General features: G+C 44.8%; 1 protein-coding gene across 6 annotated transcripts in view; it reads left to right on the top strand.

The window, feature by feature from the left end:
* The first annotated feature begins 2,178 nt into the window (after nt 1-2,178).
* The window catches only part of kcnq5b (potassium voltage-gated channel, KQT-like subfamily, member 5b), a 76,611-nt gene continuing 53,021 nt past the window's right edge, over nt 2,179-25,768 (top strand). For 2 of the 6 annotated variants that reach the window (XM_028972652.1, XM_028972657.1), the window contains exon 1: nt 2,179-3,122. In XM_028972652.1, coding sequence (XP_028828485.1) covers nt 2,836-3,122 — 287 coding nt within the window. In that variant the 5' untranslated portion in view covers nt 2,179-2,835. The remainder of the gene's footprint in view (nt 3,123-25,768) is intronic. The other 4 variants (XM_028972654.1, XM_028972653.1, XM_028972655.1 and 1 more) reach the window with 4 other exon arrangements.

Raw genomic sequence — 25,768 nt, 5'->3', positions numbered from 1 at the left:
GGTTATAATGTTATGTTAATTCATTCAAAGAGTTTGGCAGTAGTCAATGTTTAGTGCTGCTTACCAAATTTCAAAATGGTTAACAGTTAAGAATATTCATTCCAAATTAATCAAATGTGATTAGTTACATTACTTTTTGTATAGAAATTGAAACAGTTACAGTACTATTAGACTTTAAATAAGGTAACTTGCAATTGTATCGGATTACAAAGTAATCTTCCCAACACTGCCCACACCACGATGATCCCACCACCACTCTTCGACGATAAGCGATGTTTTCCTGCACATATGATGCTTAGCATCCATGCCGTTCTTTGTTTCAGACTGGTTGTCACATACCTTTTACTGGAGTGGCTTCCACACTGAAAAAAAGTGAACACCGACTAAACGTTAAAAAACATTATTGATCTGTCACACCTAATATTTTATCATTGATGGCATGTAAATAAACCAATCAAACCTGCTGTAGCCTGGTTCACTTTTTACAGTTCAGCGAATGACATAATATTAATGATCACACAGTTCTTTTCATATTTCTGAATTTTTTTTGTACAATTTAAAACTGAACCACGGAAAGAATGGCAAGTAAAGGTGTGGGCGGCCCATACGTTTGAGCTTTCGCCTAACTTACTTTTTAAGGTTCTAGACCTTGATGACCTAATAATAAATAAGGCTGATCCATTTTGCAAACAACTCACGTAAACTGATGATTTCAAAATGGAACAATTTTTGGCACAATGTACAAAGATGTGTGTTTTGGAATTCTGTTGCAGCCAGCATCACCGGGAACATTTCATTGGGAGATGAAGCAATTGCCAAAGGGGGTGTTATTAAGCGCTGACTCAGGTTCCAGGTATTTCATACCTGGAAGAAAAAAACATAATCTTGGCTAAAACATTAAAAGCATCCGTAAGCTTTTGCCGATCGGTTCATCTAATACAAACTTTTGCAAGGCACTGCATTAGGTACACGGAAATAAAAATAATTTAATTGAACATTGATTCCACATGATTCCTTTGCATTATTTCAAACCATACATATTAACTTTGATCTAAGTAACAAATTGATCAAAGTTAACGCGTTATTCTTACACGATCAAATTGTTTTCTTATATTCGTCATGTGTTACGGTTAATATTAAAATAATATAAAGGAGAAACATCCTTCCCCCTCGTCTGTGAAGATTCTCAGTCATCCAGGTGAGTCATGGCAACTGGACTTTCTTTTCTTAAATGTAGAGACGTTTCACTCTGCATCCACAGAACACAGAGATTGACAAAGTTCTGTGGATGCAGAACTTTGCCCTCAGACATCCCCCCCTTTTCCAGACCCAAGTTGCGCGTCGCCACCACTAGGGGCCGCAGTTGTGCAAAAGACGGCGATTAGTCGCGTACGGTGGGGACCGTCACATGACGCGCCGCGCTGTCGCCTTTTTAAAGCACAAAAACAAAAGCACCGAAATGCCCGTTAGACGTTGTTCTCTCCACGCAACGCTTCGTGTTTCCAACATGCGTGGCAGCCCTACTTTAAGGCGCAGTGCGCGGCCACGGACGTCTTTCTGGGCTGCTGCTGCTGCTGATTTTATTATTATATAATTTGTCGCGCTCTGCGTGGGCGACCCGCTGGAGGGACTCGCTGTTTCACTAGTACTTGTTGGGGGAACTATTATTAGACCGGTGCGGCGGCGCGCTGGGTCCGGTGTACGGGGAATCGGGCGCCTAATTGTTCCCATCGAAAGTACTAATCACCGCCGATTGCAATATTCTCGTTTTTTTTTTTTTATATTATTATTATTTATTTTTAGTGGCAGTTACCGTGGGAGGAAACTCGAGTGTTTTTGACGCGCGCAGCTTCCCCTGTTTCACACGCACGGGGTTTCAGTTAAACAAATCGCTTCACGCCATATCTCGGTTATGGAAATTCCGACAAAACATCGGATAATCTGTCGAGATAGCAGCCCTAATAAAACATCGCGCCCGTTATTAACTTGCAATTCGGACAATAAAAAAGTGATCGATTAGGCGTTTTGTGTCTATTACCGCGTGGTAGAAACCTGGTTTAACGTAAGATTTACATTTACGGCGTTAATCAGACGCCCTTATCCACAGCGACGTACAATCAGTAGTTACCGGGACAGTCCCGTCCCCCCCCGGAGACGCTCAAGGTTAAGTGTCTTGCTCAGGGACACAATGGTAGCAAGTGGGGTTTGAACCTGGGTCTCCTGGTTCAAGGTCGAGTGTGAGCACCCCAAGATGCGCCAAAAGCCGTCCTGCGATCCTCTGTGTAAAAGTTACCACGCTGAAGGAAGACTTGAAGCAAGCATATAAACTAGCTTCTGACGCAGCTAATAAAAGACATGAAAGAAACGGGAGACTGTATGATCAGTCCATAGAGATCGGGGACAGGGTGTTGCTTCGGAAGTCACGACTGAGAGGTAAACACGATCTAGAGAGCAGGTGGAGTCCCGAGCAAATACGTTGTGGTGGTGGGAAAGATGCCTAATGCACCAGTGTTTACGATCAAGCGAGGCGCTGGAACACGTGGTAATATTTCCGCGCCACTTTTGTCGTTACTGTTGCGGTTCTGTTGCGCGTCCACGTGCTCCCGACTTCCTGTGCGCGCCGCGCGTCCTGGCGGCGCGGCAGCTGGAGCGCAGCGCAGCGCGTCGTTCCGCCTCTTCTCCTCTCCTCTCCTCTCTTCTTCTCTTCTCTCTTCTTCTCTTCTCCACCTTCGTCGCGCCGCCACTTCTCACACTTCGCCCGCCGAGAGAGAGAGAGCGAGACCGACCGGCCCGGTGACCCGCGCATGACCGGCCGCCGCCGCCGCCGGCGATGCCATGCCCCGCAAGCACAGCGGAGACGACGGCGCCTCCGGGCTCTGGATGAAGAGCTCCCCCGGCCGAGCGAAGGATGTGGAGTCCGGCGGGAGGACGATGAGAGCGGCGGACGGCACCGCGGACGGCCAGCGCGGGAAGCAGGGCGCCCGGCTCAGCCTGCTCGGCAAGCCGCTGGCGTACCACGCGCAGAGCGGCCGGCGCAACGTGCGCTACCGGCGGCTCCAGAACTACCTGTACAACGTGCTGGAGCGGCCGCGCGGCTGGGCGTTCGTCTACCACGCGTTCGTGTGAGTGACGTCCTCCTTCTGGCTCCTTCGTTTTCGCGCTTTCTTTACGACTGTGACGTGGGGACCCCTTTAAAGTGGATACACAGCAGCACAGCTCACGGTGACCCGACGAAACGTGTCCTCTGCTTATAACCATCACCCCTGGTGAGCAGTGGGCGACCATGGCAGGCGCCCGGGGAGCAGTGTGTGGGGACGGTCCCTTGCTCAGTGGCACCTCGGCGGATCGGGATTCGAACCGGCGACCTTCTGGTTACGGGGCCATTTCCTTAACCGCTAGGCCACCACTGGATTCTTCACGGAATCCACCATTTTGTGACACCGGACGAAACGTGTCCTCTGCTTTTAACCGACTTTTGGGGCAGTGGTGGCCTGGTCTGTTAAGGAAGAGACCCCCTAAATAAGAAGGTTGCTGGTTCGTATCCCGATCCGCCGGGCGCCCGTCATGGCTGCCCACTGCTCACCAAGGGTGACGTTTCGTCGGGTCGCCGTGTGCTGTCCAGCAGTGTTTCACAGTGACAATCAAGGGGACCTCAGTGGCACCCTGGTGGGACCGGAGTCGAACCCGGACGGGTGCAGTAAATATGAGCCTGACCGATTTCAGTCCCCAGTGATTGCATGAAGAGGTCGCGTGGCGGAGGGGAAGCGGCTCTCCGGGGCGGCGGTGACGCCCGAGAGGGACGGTGACAGTTTCTCATTTGATTATTAGAGTCACTGCCGCTGGGTTTGTGTGCGATCCCCATGAGCGCAGATAGAAAGAGTGGAGGCTGAGGGCGAGGGCCTGCTGCCACATTTTATGTCCTCGCACAGTGAGTCACCACACACACACACACACACACACAGAGTCCTACCTGGTTTCACCGTGCGGTGAGTTTTGGTTCACAACGTTAGGGTGACACACAACGTCAGTTTCCGCCGTGGGACTTTTTCTGGGCCAGAGACGGAACTGAGATTTTATCACACCGCGCGTTCATAGCTTACAAAAAACAACTTTTTAAAAGATGCAAATGTGCATTTTTTTGGCTTTTCTACACTTCAGATCGGTTGTATATCGCTGTGCTGTGTTCAGTATGCGTCTCTTGTTATCTCCGCTGCGTATTAGGACGTGTACCGCGGTGGTGAAGTCCCTTGGGGACGTGCTGGAGCCCCCGTCCTGGGTAATACTGAGAATAGCTGCTTATACGCACGGTCACAGAACCAAAGGATGCGCTCAATACGGCCTTCGCGTGGCCAAGCCGGCGTGAAAAGTATTTTATATTTCAGGGAACTTTTAAACGTACCAATGGATTCTCTGATCAAGACGACCAACATACATCCCATAACCGACGATGTATTATCTCTCTCTCTCTCTCTCTCTCTCTCTTTCAGCCGCGTTGCTGCTGCTTAGTTGCGTTGGTTAGATGAGTCTTTGTTCCTCTGCTTCCTCTGCGGTTGAGAGTGTGCAGGACTGCAGCAGAACCGCTACGTCGCCACTGGTTCCCGCTCGGTAAAACGGGAGGATGCGGCGCGAATGCGAGACATGCGTCCCGGACGCCCCCCCCCCCCCTCCCCCGATGCCCATCGGAGTCGCGCGCACGTGCACGGCTCCCGGGAGGCCCGAGGCATTTTTCTCTTCCTTCACAAACGCATGAGGAATGGTTTCCGTCGCCACGATGTACCAGGCCGCCAGTGGCGCGGGGCTTGCAGGAGCACGCTCGTCCTGGCACCGGCTCCTCTCTCCCTGAGTGCGCGGCGCAGTTTACAGATTTCACTCGCCTGTCAGCTCAAATGATCGTCTCCCATAATCCCTCGCAACAGCTGCTCTGCGTAACACTTGTGACACTGAGACGGTTGACATTTGGCCGCAAGAACAGGGAAGTTCTGTTCAAGTCCAGGACGGAAATGACTCTCGATGAAACGTTCCCGGTGGAGAACGCAGCCGGCTCTCCGTAAGCGGCGGAGGCGCGAGTGACTCAGAGCGAGCGGGGCTGGGGGGACAGACACATCACCCAGCCTTCTCCTTGAGAAGCGGGCGTAATTAGACGAAGTAGCTGCACTCGCACGCCCGGCCCACGGTGCTATATAGAGCTACGGTGCCAGCAGACTACCGTCAGTCAAGCTGAGGCTGGGAAAACGGGGCCCTGAAGGCCCAGTTCGCTTCAGGTCCTGATGCCAGTCAAGTTTTGGGGTTGAGGACGGTACAGAAATGAGTTTTAATTATATTAGGTCAGCGGGGTTAATGCTAAATTGATCATTTTTATCAGAGTGAATGAGTCCTTACTACTCATTTATATTCATATGTTCAAAATCAAATGCAAATATATTCTAAATATCCAGTTCTAAAGAGGACTGGCATGTTCCCGAGTCGGGCCTAAGTCCTGACATCTGTTTGAATAGGAGCTTTTCTGTTTCACACCAGTAAAAATAGATTCCGGACTGGATGGTAGCCTCCAAGGACAAAATACGGCACATTGTGCGTTATTGCACATTCGAATAAACACGTTTCCTGGCTGAAAACAGTTTTGCAATGGACACGTTTGCACTAAAATTGTCGCTCTTACTCGTTTGGCTTGCAAATATTGGGTAGAGATGGTCTCACTTGTGTTTCTTTCATGCAGAAAGTTCATAAAACTAGCACGACGTGCATTAAAAGTAAATAAATACCATATCCCTGTATACCACAGGCATCATCCATAAAAGACATATCTTATCCGCATAATCTCATGGATCTTCTGACCAGAGGTGTCGATTATGATTATCAAACCCTTGATTATCGATGCATTAATTTTTCCACTTACTTCACATTATGCTTTACAAATAAATCAGTGAACAATGCGTCGGTGAGATGTGAGTTAAGGCCTCGTTCACACAGGCGTCTCAACCAGGCGTTTTTCTGCCGTCAGGGGGACTGCCGTCATGTCAGACATCAGAAAAAATCCCTTAAACAGCGGCAAGTTAACAGCAGTGAAACATCAATCAAACAGATCCACAAAGCGCAGGAAAACCACGTGTGGCCACGTGAGACCGGAGCAGCACTGTACTCGGATCAGGCTGCCACAGTCACTACCGGCACTACTTTTTGAGTAGAATTTTTATGCCGACACCAAAAAATTGCCAAGCAACATCATTTTAATAAAATGTTGCGGGGCAGTGGTGGCCTAGCAGTTAAAGAAACTACCTCGTAATCAGAAGGTTGCAGGTTCGAATCCCAAAGGTGCTACTGAGCAAAGCACCGTCCCCACACACTTCTCCTCGGGTGCCTGTCATGGCTGCCCACTGCTCACCAGGGGACACATTTCACTGTGCTACCGTGTGCTGTGCTGCAGTGTTTCACAATCACTTCGCTTTCACTTTCATGTTCTGCGCTGCATCGATGCAGAACCGTCCATGAGATTATTTTCAACACCCCTACCGACCACTCGCCGCTTCCTCTGAGAGGACAGGACCTCCGAGTGCCGTCTATTGCTTTTGGCAGTGAATTTGGTGTTCCGCTTAAGTGAAGTGTTTAGTGTCTGTCACCTCAGCCCTCACAATGCTTGAGTAGGTTGTCATCTGTCAAGACGAGTTTGAGTGTGTGAGACAGGCCATGGCCGGCTGAATTGTATTGTCATTGACTTTGCCAGGTTTACTCGCACTGCTGGAGATCAGCTTCATATCAGTTCAGGTTAAAATTGTCACCAGGGAAAGAACGGGCGCAGCTTTGTGGTTCTGACGACCTTTCAGCTCAAGAGTACAGTGTTACGCAATCAAACAACTTTTTCCACTACTGGAAGACATGTCGGACTTGTCTGGAAAAGAAGTAGCTATCAAAACATCGAGATGAAGGTTCCGGCAAGCCATGTCTGTCTCTCTGTGTGTGTGTATGAGAGGAAGAATAAGTCTGTCATCTACGGTTATGAGGTAGTGTTTAAACTCCATGCAAAAGGTCAGCATGCTTTCAGACAGGCAGACACCAGCTTCTCATTTCTTGAGCCTGAAGACAATAAAGAGGAAGCTGTTGGTTGTAAGAAAGGAAATTGCAGCGGTAGCAAGAGTTGAAATCGAAACACAGTTGCACAGGAAAGTGCTTTGGGTGTCCGTAAGAGTATTTCTTACAGTAAACACACACTTCTACCAGCCTTGTGACTCTCACAAAGGATGGCTTTCAGTAAATATTCCCCTTTTTACTGTTAAAGGTTCCATAACACGCTGATTTTGTAAGCTTGTATATTGTTGTTAGTTGTCACAATGAGATGTCTGTAGTTTTAAATGCTAATGAGGAGGAGAGAGGTGGGGCGAGGTGGACGGTGGGGAGTCGGGCCAGCTTGCGACCACGGTACCATGTGCAAATGAGTCCATTGGTGCCAGCTGTCAGTGGAGCTAATTATGTAGGGGAGGGGTGGGAAATTCCCTCGGTGAGCAAAGCATGAGAAATGGGGAGGTAACCTTTCCCCATACGATGTCATACGGGGCCAAATTCCAGATCCGACCATCAGGATGACCAAAGCCCTCTTTACATGTATATATCACCTTTTCCAGCCACTGCAGGACCATAGACAGGCCAGGAGACTCATGTTCATGTTAAATAAAATAACAAAGTACAATTTTATATTATGGGATATGAAAATCTTACATTTCTTTTGAACACTAATGGCGCTTTTAGTGTAACCTTCCGGTCATGATGGGTCTGCACAGGTCCAGACATAATTTACAGCATTTATCAGACGCCCTTATACAGAATAACTTACAGTCAGTAGTTACAGGGACAGCCCCCCTGGAGACACTCAGGGTTCAGTGTCTTGCTCAGGGACACAATGTTAGTAAGTGGGGTTTGAACCTGGGACTTTCTGACTTTCTGGTTCATGGATGAGTGTGTAACCCAATAATTGAGTAATTTTCAGTGCTCTACATGCTACAGATTTTAAAATTGTGCTTCCATACATTCTGCTGGTGTCTGCTACTGACCCCCGGCCACACACGTATTCAGTCAGATCACGACCAGCAGAGCGGGATGCGCTGCTCTGACGCCCAAGCTAACTCATTTTAATGTTACATGTCAAATTTAACAAAAGAAACCCTGTCATGCTAATGAATGTTACATTATTCAAGTGCCGCCCCCACAGTGAAGGCCAGACTAGCAGCATTTTGTTATTTAGCCTTAATTCTAATCATTGTTGCCTGTTTGAATTATCACTGTCCTGCTTTTTTCTCTTCTTCCTCTTCTTTCTTCTCTTTTCTTCATTTATTGGATGGATAGCTCCTCTTTACTTTCATTCCTTGTCATTAAATGGGGAATCATGCACTAGATTAGTGAGGCGAGTAAAGTCTGTCGTTGAATGCTTTATTGCCGCTGATGTAGATTGTCGAAACGCCCCCAGGCCACTGGGTCTGACAAGCTGCGGCTCTGCTGTACGACTGTGGACAGATCGATAAAAACAAACAGCATTGCCTAATTCTCTGTGACTCTCGCGCCTGACTGTACTCGCACCCATACGCGTCCAGCTGATTGGCCAGAGGGCTCCCATGTAAATTTGCATAAATGAATCGGATTGACTGGCACTTGAACCATCTGCCTCAAGCAGCATCAAGTAACAGAGCCACAATTCAAAAGTTTGTGTGTCAGCATACCCTGATTGCTGAAGAGTATATGTGTGACATTTTAAACTCTAGGCTCAGTCATATTTGTCATATACATAACTAGTGCTGCAATCGTAATCGCGATGTCAGTCTGAGCGATTACATGAACGCAAAAAGATGCGATTTAAATGATTAGTACATGGATTGAATCGGCAACATATCCAATCCATTCTCTCAGTCTCTCAAAATTTGCGAGCTGACTGAAGTCTCACTTCAGTCTAATGTGATGTGTTTGGTCACATGACTTTCGATTCATGACTCACATAGACATATGGGTACACGTACGTCAACGTCGCTGCCGTATTGCGATAGGCTGTGCTGTGGCGTGAATCAAATACATGTCTATGGAGAGAAGTGCATAAAAATGCCTCACTCTTGTGCTGCTTGGGGCTGTACATACCGTTACATTTCATAGGTAAGGCTGGACAATTGTTTTGAATATATTTGGCCATTATAAAATCCCGTTTTATAAGTCTTAACCTTAGCTAAGCTAGGCTAAGATAGCGAAGCTATGCATTCCTGTGTTCAAGTCAGCCTCCAAACAACGTTTTGGCTAAACGTCGGCATTAACTATTTAGACTGTTCTTAGCTGTTTAGTTAACTTTTCTCAAACTTTGAAGGTTTCCTAAAGAAATTCACCTCAGTTTACAAATCTTAACCTTAGCTAAGCTAGCAAAGCTATGCATCCAAACAACGTTTTGGTTAAACGTAAGAACTATAATACGGGATTTTATAATGGCCAAATATAATCAAAACAGTTGTTTAGCCTTACCAGGGTTTGTCGTTTGACAGTAATGTAAAGATTTTTTTGTGATTATTTAATTTTGTAGAATATTGTATTTTGAAAGCACTTTATAACAAAAAGCATTTTGAAAGCACTTATAACAAACATTTCAAGTTGTTATAAGTAGTTTGTATGTTTCACTTTGAAATGAAACATTTCACTATTAGTAATTTGTATGCAACTTTTCATTGATATACAAGCAAGTGCCCTTTATCATATCGCAATCGCATATCGCAATATTGATCTCAATAATTGCAATATGTCTTTTTTTCCCCAAATTGTGCAGCCCTATACATAACACAACAACAGTTAAAGGCAGCCAGAGGCTACTTGATGCCAAGTCTCATGCAGTATATGATATGTGAATGTGTATTTATCGTTTATAAGAGGGACTCGCTTTTGATTGATACTTTTGCATGGAAGAATCACACCAGCTTGTTGCTTCTGAAACAAGTTATTTCATTATTTTTCATTATTTAGAACATTCACATTAGATTTTTTTTCAAATAGTATTGTTCACTAACTTTCTAAAAAAACAAAAAAAACATTGAATATTGCTATTATTTATGAAAGGAACTTTCTGGTGAGGCGTCGTTGATATTTTTTTATTTTTTTCTAACTGTTCTTACCAAAATAGGGCAGCAGATGCTGGCCTCTGGGAGACACGAGGGTAGTTAAGGCTACTTGGTAATGAAGGGGATGTTCTGCTATAAAACACAAAATCGGTGCTTATGACAAGTATAGAAAACTGACAGGTCTGCTTTGTGGTGGCAGCTATTAGAAAAAGTGATTCAGTTATAAGATTCAGTTATTATTTAAATATTAACAATTATGTTTTGAACCTGCTTAAAAAGTAGGTGGGATTGCATCTTTGTAGAATGAAAAAAAAAAGTTTAATTCACGTATGATTAATTTAATCACACGTGTGTGTGTGTGTGTGATGTTCTAAAGATCCCCTTTAAATCCTGCTCTGCAATTGCGTGCATGTTGGTGTGTTACTATTACTAAAGGCTGTGAAACAACATTCCACTTTTTTAAAAATTAAGCACAATTTTGCCTTTTTTAAATTTTTTTATTTTTTTTAGGGTTAATAAAGATTTTGCAGAGTGAAACAGTACAATAGTGATCTCAGCATGCCACAGAATGACAGGATCACATTTTCCATATATCCATTGTGCCCCAAAACAAACCTGTCCTGTGTAAAGCTCCTTCAGTACTGGGATGATGTGGCAGATGTGACCCTGCCACTACACCGCAAAGGTGCACAAACATGTCACTGCCTGGTAACACCTGCATGCCACCGATTGTACTTTTGATGGCAGCCGTGGCTATTTATGAACATGCCAGCTTTCGTTACTTGTATAAAACATTGTTTGTTTGTTTTTTGCAACAAAATATCAAAGATTTCTGTCAACTTGGGCAAGAGAATTTGGGGAAAAGTCAAAAATTGAGATATGAAAGTGAAGTGATTGTGAAACACTGCAGCACAGCACACGGTGACACAATGAAACGGGTCCTCTGCTTTTAACCATCATGCTTGGTGAGCAGTGGGCAGCCATGACAGGCGCCCGGGGAGCAGTGTATGGGGGCGGTGCTTTGCTCAGTGGCGCCTTGGCCTTGGCCTTACCACTAGGCCACCACTGATTACTGATATTGCCAAAATAGACATAGAGCAGCAAGCAACAACAATAAATCAAAAAAGTTTTTTTAAATAACAATAATTAATCAAATGCGATCAGATCTTTAATTAAGTCAAGGGTATTGTCAAAACTTGTTAATCAGTGTTGTTATATATCTTTTTTTGCGTTATGTTGTAACTCTTTTGTTCTAGACGTTTCCTTATTAATGTGGTGGAAAAGAGAAGATCGTATTTTTATTAGCATGGTAGAAAATAGGCCAACTGTTCTCAGAGAGAATGCATTATCATGTTCAGACGTGCATGTGCACATTCACAACACAATGGGAGCGTTTGGCACTTGCATTGCATCTGTAACCATCCGGTAATTTACACCTTTTAATAAAGCAGCCGACATAGTATTTTGATAATATTGTTTCAGAATGATTTAGAGTTTAGGTTATGTGTGTCCTCAGGCCACGCCTGAGATAGTTCAGGGAAGAGTGAAGACTGTGGACCTAACTCCAGATTTCCTTAGCTCTCTTCAGCTCCCGTGCATCCACTCGTCTCCATCCAGTGAGAAACTGCAGGCCCGTTCCACATCACGCCCGCCAAGCTAAACTCACCCGTATTTGTTCTTGCAAAATTACAGACAGTTTGCTGTGACATTCCTCAGCATCCTGCTCACGTAGCTTCTGCTCTGTCGCCACGTATGACTGACCCATAATTTCTACTTTTTGGAGGGCATTACTGGTTTCAGCAACTCTTGAAACCATCAGGACACCTAGACGGCCGTCCCATGTCTTTTACTGTACCGGATAATTGGTCTGTGGTGCTGGAGTTTTAGAAAAGTCTCTTCTAAAGATCTGACTTTTGAAAGGTTGCCCTTTTCAGATTCTAGTACAATCTCTGTGTCGGGGTCTGTGGGTAAACCAGTAGCGAGTGACTATAGATTTGGGGAAGGCTGTTGAGCAGGGTGTCCTACCAGCTGGTCCATCAGGCATGAGGAGTATTTAGGGAGTGGAAAGACACACACGCACATACACACAGACAGAGGAATTGCATTGGTCAACTCTGAAGTGAAAATGAAGCGATTGTCATTATGAAACCCTGCAGCACAGCACACAGTGACACAACGAAATGTGCCCTCTCCTTTTAACCATCACCCTTTGTGAGCAGTGGGCAGCCATGACAGGCGCCCGGGGAGCAGTGTGTGGGGACGGTGCTTTTCTCAGTGGCACCTCAGCCGATCTGGATTCGAACCGGCAAGAGTCTGATTCCTTAACCGCTAAGCCAGCCCCAGCGAACTCTGGCTCACTCTGTCAGGGTTGCCCCCTTCCTTTCACCCCGCAGCCATCCTTCCTGCTCTTCCAGAGTGCATCAGTCCAAATTGTCTTTAAACGAGCATGTTTGCCAAGCACACTGGACCCTCTCGCTTGTAAAGGTAGCCAAATAGTGTGATCAAGCGTGAACACGCAGCAGCTGCTTTGTCTGAATTACAGTGCAGGGCTGGAGGCCGGCTCCTATTACTGCGCCGCTTTTAATAACGAGCCAACAGGGAGGGCAAACAATATCGCACTGACACAGGGCAGGGTTTTAAAGGCTTTAGGATCTCATTGATGGGTTCCTAATGCTAATTTACAATTGTCTTTCAAATCTCACTTGCTGAACTTTTAAAAACCATATCAGGCCTAAATTTACACCTTTCCCTTGTAAAAAGGAATATCTACTCATGGCACCTTCTGGATATTTCCCTGTGACCGGAGTTTCTCGGATGCTTAAGTCTTGGGCTCCCTGATTACCTTGATTGTTTTCATCTGTGATTATTAGTATATATAAGTATATATTCGTGTATAGTATGTATATGTATGTTTGTGTGTGTGTATGTATATATATATATATATATATATTAGTATTTCTTTACTGTGTAGCACTCAGTGGAAATGAAAGAAAAAATCTGTATTGTTTATTTATTACTTCATAATATTTTGCTATGTTTTAATATGTGTACTTTGGGTATATAGAATTAGCTAGAGACAGTTTTGTATACCAAAATCATCATACCAATTTATCCTCAGACACCTCCTCACATTGCAGTGAAATTAATATAAGGCTAATGTTTGTGTGTGTTTGTGTGTTTGTTATGTGTTTTTTAGACATTGTAAGTCTCATTTGTTGTGCTGTTTCTCTAGCGTGTGTTTGTGTGTCCTGTGGTCTGTACATGTTTCATATCTGCCTCTCATTCTGTTGATCTTGTGACTTCCCACTCAACCGTGCCCTCAGGTGACACCATGGTGTGCCCACCACAGTCCTGGTGATGTAGTCCACACGGGTTAGCAGTAGCAACAGAGTCAGGCTGGATTAGCCTCATAGATCTTGATAGATCTGACAGATCTTGGTTGTAACTGTGACGGCAAGGTTTTCCCGCATGTGTTTTCCAGAGCTCTCCACATCAACATGGCTTCTCCTTTTTTTTTTGGAAAAAAAGCATATTGTCACGGCTCACAGCCTCCACCGATCAGCGTGAACAGGGCTCTGATCATGGAGAGGTGCCGCTGATAAGCGCCCTGTAAAAAGGAAGGAGAATGCAGCCGGACAACCTGCTGCATCAATGTGGACGCTGGAATCCTTGCCGTTTGTGTTAGCTTTTCTGTTCCAGGTCTTTACACCACGGGCCTTCGGGTTTGTTTAAGTTTCGTGTTTGTATTCCTTATTTCGGCCCTTTCGGTTCCTTTTCTTTCACCCCTCAACTCCAAGATGTTCTGATGAAACAATAAAAAAATACATTAATATTCAGAGAAACACTGAGAACACACCGATAATGAGACCATTTAAGGTTTTATATTGTGACAAGATCACAGACAGCGATGTTAGGAGACCCCGGGCAGAGTGACTTATTGTGCTCTGGCAGAAAATAAGATTTGATGTTTGTACCCGGCTGTAACTCGCATCACGAACAGAAGCAAAGCCACTGGAGAACCAGTTTTCACAGAGACTGAAGCTGCACTATGACGTTCCATTAGTGCACCCTGCACCATACAGTAGCGTGTAGGCTGATGTTGCCCAAGTAAACAAAGCCCCAGGTTATGGACCATGTAGGTGGATAATGCACAAATTAGTTTGAATTCTTATTTGCTGCAGTCAATGTAAATGCAAAATCAATATTTGTCCACCTGGTCACTTTATAGAGCCGTTCTTAAGGATAAAAAAATGGCAGCGTGATTATTATTATTTTTTTCTTCAATTCAACAGACTTTTGGCCAAGTGGGACTACACTCTGCAAGCGGCGTAGCATTCATACATATGCAAAAGTTGCCAGGTCACCTTGCTGTGTACTTAAGTTACAAATTAGAAGCCTAGTTCATATTAAGTAGTCTCTTCCTGCTACTTGAAAAGCTGATAATTAACTTAAGCAATTAACAAAACTGATTTTTAAAGCCCACTTTTACAAATATATCATACATGGGAATTTTCCCACAATTTTCAGGCCTTGGATTATTCAAAACAAATACTTCTGCAATTCATTTGCAAATGTGTTATAATCGATGCTTGACATACTTTCGGTTTCTCTCCGAAATTGTTATATTGATATGAAGGACAACTTAAAAAAAAACAAGTTTTGAGGAACAGGCTCGAGACGCGCAGGCTTGTTGTTTGGCTCCCTGGGAGATCCGTTTGCTCACCTGCGTCGCGTGTGTTTGTGAAGAACGACATATTCCATCACTCCGTGTTTGCATTTGCGGCGTTTACGTGGATGCAAGATGACTGTTGCGCCAGTCACCTTTCATGGGGATATAGTCCGTACTTCTTGCTCTGTCTGCGTCGGTAGAACAGCGGCCTTCACGCGCGAATCTGCTATCAGTGAGGCGAACAGCTGCTGTTTACATGAATAAAAAAACCACACACACACACACACACAGTCACACCATGCTTGTATTTCTTATACATTACTATTCTCATTACTTGTTATGCAAAAGGTAGCTGTTTTTTTTTTTTCCAGAATTCCATTCCATTCATTTCCAGAATTCAGTGTATAAAAAGAAGGAATTACTCGTTTGGGAATACACACGGATTACTGGAATGAGGGTCTACTAGCCATGCTCATTAGAGACCCAGTGGAGGGATACTGTTTATGTCAAGGTTCGAAGTGCTTTTCGCTGCTCTCATGTGGCCATGAATGTGTTGTGTGCCGACACGTGTCAGCAAAGTGCTGCATGGCAGTTCATGAAAGAGGGGAGAGCAAATCCTCGCCGGAATATCCAGCGAATAAATGCTGATGTTGTCCTTCACGCTGTCAGTGGTCAGTGCAGCCGAGGTCACAAGAGGCGCCTGTGTTTGGCAGCGTTGGCACTGAGCATGGGCAGGATGGGCAGGTCTGAAATGATCACGCTGGTGGTGATGTGCGAAGGGTTAAAAATAGCTGTGATGAACGAGAGCTCTGTGTTGTACCTGGCAGCCTGCATAGCTGCCATGCTATTTTACTGATGTTACTGGAACTTGGGGATAACACACACGCACATACACACACGCTGTCTCTGTCGCCTACGCCCATCAGGCTGCATCAGCCAGTGAAAGCTCTCCTGATGAAGGGCCGTTTTATGGCCGAGCAGAGGAACACTGGCTCGGCGTGGTCTTCATTATCGATCTAATTGCATGGGAAAATGGGATGCTGGTGTGTGTACCGGGGGGGATGCCATGGGGGTCAGAAGAGCATCAGAATGGCAGATATCAAAAATAGTTCCAACATCGTCATCTGTTGCGGGCACGGCCATGTGACCGCGTCACCGAGAGGCGACAGCTGTGGGGGGTTCACTGCTCTTCACTTCCTTTCTCTTCACTTTAATCGCTCGGCCTCACTGTCTTTGTGTGCACATGGTGTTTAGGTTAGGACTTTCCAAGTGCTTAATAGTCAATGCAGCATTCAATCCTAATATTGCACATTCTTAGATACTACGGGTGTGTATTGGATACGTATCACGGGTCACAATCCGATTATATCACTGTACATACAGTACAGGCATAAAGTTTGGACACACCATTTTCATGGCCATTTACATTAGTCATCATGTAAATGGTTATGAAAACTATTAATGAACATGTGGAGTTTTGTACTTAACAAAAAAAGGTGAAATAACTGAAAATGTTATATATTCTAGTTTCTACAAAATAGCCGCCCTTTGCTCTGATTACTGCTTTGCACACTCTTGGCATTCTCTCGATGAGCTTCAAGAGGTCATCACCTGAAATGCTTTTCCAACAGTCTTGTTGGAGTTCCCAGAGGTGTTTAGCACTTGTTGGTCCCTTTGCCTTCACTCTGCGGTCCAGCTCACCCTAAACCATCTCGACTGGGTTCAGGTCCGGTGACTGTGGAGGTCAGGTCTCCACTTTTTGTTAAGTACATAACTCCACATGTGTTCATTCATAGTTTTGATGCCTTCAGTGAGAATCTACCAAAGTAAATGGTCATTGCATGAGAATTGTGATAATGTACATATTGCTATATTTTACAGTTCAGGGAAAATGTAAAAACAGAGCTGAAATACAAGATACTGTGATCGTTCTGACATGTTTTACTCCGCCTGAATAGCCAAGCAGTAACTACTATCCAGTACCCAGCTGTACAGCGCCATCTACAGGAGTGGAGGTTGTAGACTCTAATCTCTGCTGACCTCACTAAAGAAAACACTCGACAGCACCACCTGGTGGACTACATTTGTATAGAAAAACATCGATATTTGAATTGTATCAATATTTTTTAACACCCCTGTTATATACAATATGGGATGCTTAATGAAACACTGCTCCTGTAGCGTCGTTGTTCTGTTTAAATGCGTCTGGTCTGAGGTCGTTCCGGAGATTCCTGAGATATTCTTCCATCTCTTCCGCCTAAAGCACCAGTTTCTGTGAAGAACATGTTGACACCACTATTCCTAACCGTCTCTACTGTGTCCTTTTCTAACTTGCCGTTGGATTTTTTTTTTGGTGTGATTAACTTCTTTTGAACTTGAAGCAGGGAATTGCCAATTCAACTCAGTTGGTCGTGGCACCGGTGGTCCTGTGGCTTCTTGAATTGCGTGTGACTAATTTCCTCTCAGCTATGGGTAACTGAATGAAAGTTACAGCACACGGTGACACAACGAAATGTGTCCTCTGCTTTTAACCATCACCCTTGGTGAGCAGTGGGCAGCCATGACAGGCGCCCGGGGAGCAGCGTGTGGGGACGGTGATTTGATCAAGGGGACCTCAGTGGACCCTTTGGTCACAAGTCTGGCCACCAAGGATCCTCTCTGCTTCTGCTGTCTCACCCAGCCTCGATTGCTCGTCTATCTTTTCCAACGTCCCTTTCACATCTTGCTTATGATGATGCTGCACTACCACAGATTTCGGATGTTGTCAGCCAAGTGCAGTTGCCTGTTTTGTGTTTCCTTTTGTGCAAAACTCTGGATTGCTCCCATCTGATGTACGTTGGCTTGTGCTACTATTTGCGCTCGTCGTGCGGTTCGCATTATGAGGCTGTGCGGCTGTGCCAGGAACCCTCGGTATATAGCACATAACACAGCCAGGGCATACTAGACTGTCCACCACAAAAGAAGCGAGAAACAGGTGAACGCCGAAGACAGATTTACATATGCAAAGTACAGTTTGATATCCTATCAAATGTTATATTCATTTTTTAACCTTCAATACAGCAGGGGTTCAAAGTGTCATTTAGTCTGTGAAAGGGATTTGGTCCCTGTAACAAGTGTCAGCCAACTGACTGGAAAAGTGGAAAGGAAATTCCTTGCTTTTTTTCCCCCCCTTATTTCTTCTTTTCTTCTTCTATTTTAATGGGCTATTTAGTTTCTTTCATTTCTTGGTGCTAGACAGAAACGGTTTCCTGTGAATAAATTAGCCAGATATTCAGGGTGCGGTGTAGCTTTGAATGAACGAGTGGTTGAATAATAATAATAATAATAAAATGTCAATCTCTGATGGCCACATTAATGTGTGATTGCAACGTAATGGAGCTGTAAATAGAAAGAAATGCACTTTGACAGTATTCAGATCAACCAAGAATAAGGGCTTAGAAAAAAGGAAGCAGTGAATTTGATATGATGGGCAGACGGCGCTTAAAAACGAATGCCGGAACTGTGCAGCACTCACAGACCAAACCAAATTCATCAGGTCTTGGTGGTTTCCTGCAAAAGGCTGATTTATATGTTGATAATAATGACACTCTTTGTCATCCCGTCCCATATTCTTCCTCTTTTTTTTTTAGGTACATTCTTTTTAGGTACGTTTCTCTTTAGTCTCCGTTGACTTCCGATTCTCTTTGCTTGGTGTATATTTTCGATGAGAAAATACCAAAAAAAAGGGAAATCCCTGAAGTAAGATCAGCCTAGAGCCCTTGTATTCAAAGCGAAAATCCGTGAGTCACCACTTGAACTGGCTATTGAGCCGCGAGGAGATGTTGTCAGCAGCCTCTTCTGCAGCCGAGAGCTATTCCTATCCTCTAAGCAGCGGGCCGCCTGTAGCCTCTGGCACAGTTGTCACAAGGGAAAGGCGAGCAGACAAAGAGGGGATAAAGTGGACAGTTGTACACACACTTTTACAATAGCTGCATCTGTCTGATGGCTGCAGTGGGTAGGTACACTCTTAGCATGGCACTGACTTTCAGGATTGCTTTATCATTAAAGTGCTGTATTAGGAAACACACTTTCACAGTACAGCACTACAGAAGTTATCAGTTGATAACCTGGGAAATATTATCATCCTTTGAATCATGGATTTACTTCATCTAATCAAATATCGAGTCAATGGAAAGTCAATTTCATTTAGTTAATAGATGAATGAAATCAAGTCAAGTCAAGTCAAGTCAGCTTTATTTGTCAATTCTGCCACATGTACAGGACATGCAGAGAATTGAAATTACGTTACTCTCTGACCCATACAAGTAACATTAAATACAAAAACAGTAATAGTAACATTGAATACAAAGTATAAATACAATTTAAAAAAAAAAAAAAAAACACAATATACAATTTTTAAAAACACCATATACAAATAAGGGCACATGGTGGAGAGTGCAAAACCAGGAGAGTGCAAAAGGTCTTCATGGTATAAATTTACATTTACAGCATTTACCAGACGCTCTTATCCAGAGCGACTTACAATCAGTAGTTACAGGGGACAGTTCCCACCTGGAGACACTCAGGGTTAAGTGTCTTGCAGGGACACAATGGTAGTAGGTGGGATTTGAACCTGGGTCTTCTGGATCACAGGCGAGTGTGTTACCCACTAGGCTACTATCACCTACTACCTAAATTATACCTCGTATAGCCCTGACACATTTAATAAGGAAATTCTATCAAATTAATTATCAATAAGCATTTTTTTTTAACATAAGCCTAGTACTTGTTGTTTGAAAAGTTACTAAAATAAGCGCACACTTGCATGTATTGAATGTGCTATATTCAATCACCAGCAACAATATAAAAAAAATCCTCAGAGATCCCACTATGCAACTTTCAAGATTTTAAGGATCCATTTGCCAAAGAGCCACACTCACCCACGGTTTCTTTCCCAGTGACCACTTTCCACACGAGATGCCAGCGTTGGTGGGGAAATGTCATGTTAGTTGGACAGGAAGCAGCACGTGATGGAAACGATGCTGTTTGCTGTACAGATGTGTGGACAAGTCCTGTGTGATGTCCGAACCTCCCACCTGTGCTCCACAACTACAAAGGCGGCCAAAACAAAAAAAGATGCTGACGTGCGCATCCTGTACCGCGACATGTTGCCCAGTGTGTGGTGGGCAAGATGCTGGAGGAAAGACGCTTCCTCAAGCTCGGAATTCTCAGGTGTCGTTGAGGAAACAGAAGGAGGGAGGAAAAAGGAAAAATAAACCTTGGAGCGCTACCAGCGGATGCCCATCTGCAGTCAGTGCCCTGTAAGAAAGCTTGTCCGCGGCGCGCCTCTCACTCAGCTCGCTGAGCGCGGCGAGGAAGAGCCGTTTGAAAGAGGGCACAGATGTGCTCAGAACGTGAAATGGTTATACAAGTTCTATAGTTTTATAGAAATTAGTCAGTTTTGCCTTGAGGTGAGTGTGTGGTCTTAGTGGTACCATATGTGCTCACAAACACCAGACAGAGCAGTGAGTAGAAGTGGACACGTTTAGTTCACCCTCACGTGGGGGTGGTGGTAGCCTAGTGAGTAACACACTCGCCTATGAACTAGGGCTGCACGATTTGGGGAAAAAGACATATTGCGATTATTGAGATCAATATTGCGATATGCGATTGCGATATGATAAACATACAAACTACTTATAACCTGAAATGCCCAGTGCTTTCAAAATACAATATTCTACAAAATTAAATAAATCACAAAAAACTCTTTTACATTACTGTCGAACGACAAACCCTGGTAAGACTAAACAACTGTTTTGATTATATTTTATTATATATTATATAATATTATTGTATTATAGTTCTTACGTTTAACCAAAACGTTGTTTGGAGGCTGACTTGAACTCAGGGATGCATAGCTTTGCTAGCTTAGCTAAGGTTAAGATTTATAAACTGAGGTGAATTTCTTTAAGAAACCTTCAAAGTTTGAGAAAAGTTAACTAAACAGCTAAGAACAGTCTAAATAGTTAATGCCTACGTTTAGCCAAAACGTTGTTTGGAGGCTGACTTGAACACAGGAATGCATAGCTTCGCTAGCTTAGCCTAGCTTAGCTAAGGTTAAGACTTATAAAACGGGATTTTATAATGGCCAAATATATTAAAAACAATTGTCCAGCCTTACCTATGAAATGTAATCCATGGTTTGGAGCGTACAGCGGTTTGTACAGCCCCAAGCAGCACAAGAGTGAGGCATTTTTATGCACTTCCCTCCATAGACATGTATATGCTTCACGCCACAGCAGAGCCTATCGCAATATGGCGGCGACGTTAATGTACGATGCAGCGCGTCATGCGGCGTCTAACCATATGTCTCCGAATCGAAAGTCATGTGACCAAATACGTCACATCCGACTGAAGTGAGACTCGCAAACTTTGAGAGAATGAGAGAATGGATCGGATATGTTGCCGATCCAATCCATGTACTAATCATTTAAATTGCAGCTTTTTGCGTTCATGTAATTGCACAGACTGACATCGCGATTACGATTGCGATTAGATTAATCGTGCAGCACTAGTATAAACCAGGAGACCCAGGTGTGAGTGAAGTAGTCTGCGAGTAGTCTGATGCGTGATATGTGCTCGTGGAAGAAAGGAAAGAAGAAATGTAGAAAAGGGGCCAGAACCCAGGCCTGATGTCAGACATGAAAACGACTGTGTTACAAAGAAAGATGCGGACGCGTTGGGGGAGGGGAACAAGAGCGAGCGCCCCCCTGAGCACTGAGCACGCTCACATCTGCGCCCATCCTTCAGCCCCCCCGCTGGCCCGGAGACACAGGGCAGAGACGCGCACATACGCGGGCGTGCATGCACACACGTTCTGGCACAGTCGCCGACAGGCTTCACACACACTTCCAAGCACAAAGGTGCTCACACACGGCCCGCCGCAGAATGCTGCGATTAAACTCACTCCGAACTGGACGATCAGCTCCATCACGCTCTTTTAAACGGAGATGCGGCTGCAGAGGTGCAGCACGCAGTTCTGTGTAAAGCTAGCAGAGCCACAGGAAGTCCAGGTTTCATTATCTCTGGTCTTTTTTTTTTTCAGTCTTTTTCTGAAGCCCGACATGAACTATATTTTGTCCATTTACAATCAGTAGTTCCAGGGACAGTCCCCCCTGTAGCAACTTAGGCTGAAGTGTCTTGCTCAGGGGACACAGCGGTAGTAAGTGGGGTTTCATTTCTTGTGAAATGGAACATTTATTTTTTTAACATTTATTTACACTTTATTAATCCCGAAGGAAATTGCTTCTCTGCTTTTAACCATCACCCTTGGTGAGCAGCGGGCAGCCATGACAGGCGGCCGGGGAGCAGCGTGTGGGGACGGTGCTTGGCTCAGTGGCACCTCAGCGGGAATCGAACCTGCAGCCTTCTGATTACGGGGCCACTTCCTTAACCCGCTAGGTCACCACTGCCCTTATTTTCTATTAGTCAGGGTGAGTCGGGGCTTTTACAGCCTCGGCTCCCCATCTAAATTGATGACGCTAAGGATCAGCCATTGTTGCCGTCGCCTAATTAGACAAATAAGATTGGTTTTCCATGACGGCCATTTTAAGAGATGGGTGGTCGACTTGTCTACCACATGGTTTCTTCTTTGTCATGTGGGATTTCTTTACAGCACAGACTTTGGCTTGTTAGCTTTGGAAAGAGAAATTGAGTCCAGCCTCTTCCTTTTATCGAGGTAACGATGAAACATTTTTATTAGGGTTATGATAAAATTCACTACACCCTTAAACCGAAATAAATCCAGTACTTGTCGCTTGTTGCATTTTGACTCTTTGGGGCCGGAGCATTTTTGGTGTAAAGCTTGGTGTACCAGTGTCAGCAAAACTCTAATCTGCTTTGGGTCGTGCGGACTCTTCTCCTTTTTTGTAATTTCACAAAATCTGTGTTGAACTGTGACACTAAAAAATCTGATCCAAATTTCCCTTCCTCAGGATGAGGAATGGCTTTTGTTTTTTGTCGACTAGGCTGAAAAACCGTTCAGGAACGTGATCAGAAATGATCAGTCCTGCCTAATTTTACTGCACGAGTCAGAAATATCGGCAGCAATAAGCAGCAGTCTTTATGTAAATTGGTAAGCAAAACCACACAATGTCTACAGTGCTTGTGCTTTGTAGTTTGCTGCAGCAGATGTTGCAGCAGTCCTGTCTCTGTGTCATGCAGTCTGATGGCTGCCGGTGTTCGGTGTTCCTTCTCTATTCTTTTCCTTCTCCAAATCCACCCCCTGCCTGTAATCATGAAAGTGAAGTGATTGTCACTTGTGATACACAGCAGCACAGCACACGGTGCACACAGTGAAATTTGTCCTCTGCATTTAACCCATCACCCTGAGTGAGCAGTGGGCAGCCATGACAGGCGCCCGGGGAGCAGTGTGTGGGGACGGTGCTTTGCTCAGTGGCACCTCAGTGGCACCTTGGTAGATCGGGAGTTGAACCGGCAACCTTCTGATTACGGGGCCGCTTCCTTAACCACTAGGCCACCACGGTAAGGAAGCGGACCCGTAATTGGAAGGTTACCGTTTTCGAATCCCGAACCGCCAAGGTACAACTGAGGTACCCGGAGGACCGTTACACATTGACTTGTAAAAAAATAAAATAAAATAAAATCTTGTTGATGCTCGCGTTTTCTTTCTGCCTTGACTTTGCCCTCTCGACCTTGCCTGTACCTCCGCCGCCGATCCTTGATAACCCTTGTCTGCTCCTGTGATCGAATATTGCCAACCCATTACTCTGTCCCTGACCATTCTCAAGCCTCGACCTCTGATAATCCTGCCGCCGGGGTGAATGACCCACGCCTCCTTACAACGCTACAGCTTTAAATGCTAATGAGGAGGAGAGAGACGGGACGAGGAGGAGAGCGGCCTATAGAATATAGGGGCATGCGCGTACTTGACGTCATCAATACCATTCACCAACCACAATGTTTGGTACAGACACGAAGACGTTTGCAACGTAATGAACTCACTGGTTCTTCAAAGTCTTGCATGACCGAACAAAAAAATAATAATTTGTGCTCATTTTTACATCCAATCACTACTGCAATACCAGTACCAATCACCAATACAATACTGCGTACTGAAACCATGACGGTCGGTGGAGTTACTTTTTTAGGGGTGTGATGGGAAATTCTCTGGGCAGGAAAGGCATTAAAAACGGGAGGTAACCTTTCCCCTTATGACGACATAAGGGGACAACCAGATTCAACCGTCTGAGCTCTCTGAACGGGGAAGCAGAATGACCAAAGGATTTCTAGCCTCTGCAGGAACTTGTATTAATGTTAAATAATCTCACAAAGGTAAATTTTCATTATAGGAGAACTTTAAAGGTTGTGTGTGTTTATTCATACGTCTGTGTGTGTATACATTCCATATTGTTGGCTGCATCCAATAGGGGGTTCAGTCATTCTATTATGAACATGTGGCGGGAAGGAAAAGGACTCAAACGCTCAACTCACCAACACGCCGATTTAAGTAAATATATACATGAACACACCAAACATGAACAAAAAAAACAAAACTGACATACATTTATACTAATAAATCACAGGGGAGCATAATCAAGTAATCAGGAGCACAAGACAGAGAACACAAATCTCCGGCCTGGGAAACAGGGAACCGGAGAACCCGGAAATGTCAGCATGGCGACATATAAAATGATGGCAGCTAAACCCCTGGTGTAGAACCCCTACTGGACGCCTTTGTTGACTCATATGAAGCAGCAGCTCAGCTTACCTGCCTGGCAGCAGAGCAACACCAACAATTGTACTTGGTCCCACAACAGCTTTACAGAAAGTGACTTTCACAAGGGTCACAAAGGGCCGCTGAGCAAACGGGTCGTAGACTTTCAAAAGGGAAATGTCCCGATTGTCCTGTGTTGTCCAGCATGCCACACCAAACTCTAGCAAATTGTGTAAGAAATTTGGCTTCAGAATTTAGATTTTGATTTGAATGGGACCAGTGGGACGTGCTTCTCATGTCCAAGACTATCAGAACAAAATGAGATTTGAAATTAAGCTTCAGTTGGTTAATTTGTTGCTTTGAAAAGCTTGCAACAGGAGCTCCGTTTCCAAAAACCCCTTCTACCATTCAAGTGTGGCAGCTCATTTGCAGAAGACAACATTTTGCATGACATGAATATCAACCTTTGGTGTCAAGTAATCTTAATTTCTATATATAAATGAAGAAATCTTTATTTTAATGCTTTCACTGGCTACCAGAGCCGAGTCATGGATTCCGAGAAACATTTCATTGAATATGATAATCCAATGATCCCAAAACCCAATTTAATGACCAAATTGGAAATGTAGAGTGACATTTAAACACCCTTAAATGAGTTTGAAGATGAGGAAAGAGCTTTTTGCATCTTGTTTCAGTGACTGCACGCGGCCCAATGTTTTACTGTGACACGTTTTTTCATTTCACCGATCTCACTTTCACTCTTTATTTTCTCTGCTTAATTAAAGAACAAATTAAAAGGCCTCTTAATGAGTGAACGTATGAAACTGCTAGACACATAACTGAGTGCTTTGATGTCAGCACAAAATACAGTGCTAAGTAGCCGACAGAATTAAGCGCCAACGTCATCGGCGCTCAGCAGAGGGTGTGCTGTGGGGCTTAAAGCCAGTGAGCGCGCACACACACACACACACACACACACACTTATACACACACACAAATATTGACATAAAGCAAGGTATGTGAAGGGACACTTCACAGGACAGATTTTCAGATCATCCTCCTCATCCTCACGCACCCCGCGTGACCCCGCTTTCTAGCCCCCAAGCTTGTTCATGCCAGTGTATGGCTGACAGGGTTGCTTTTGCAGGGACATTTGCTCCTCTTCGGGGCAGAGTGGACACTGTCCTTGGTGCGATACACTGCCCCCGTGACAGCCGCGGTGGGGGGGAGGAGCCGGCCGGTGGCCGCGGGCACCCGGCCGCTTGCCCTGCCTGCAGTGGAGACCCCGCGCCTCACGCCAGCAGCCTGGCA

Source organism: Denticeps clupeoides, chromosome 3, assembly GCF_900700375.1.
Source record: "Denticeps clupeoides chromosome 3, fDenClu1.1, whole genome shotgun sequence".
NCBI classification, from domain to species: Eukaryota; Metazoa; Chordata; class Actinopteri; order Clupeiformes; family Denticipitidae; genus Denticeps; species Denticeps clupeoides.
The sequence above is the reverse complement of the archived record's forward strand: the minus strand, read 5'-3'. Positions and strand labels throughout refer to the sequence as shown.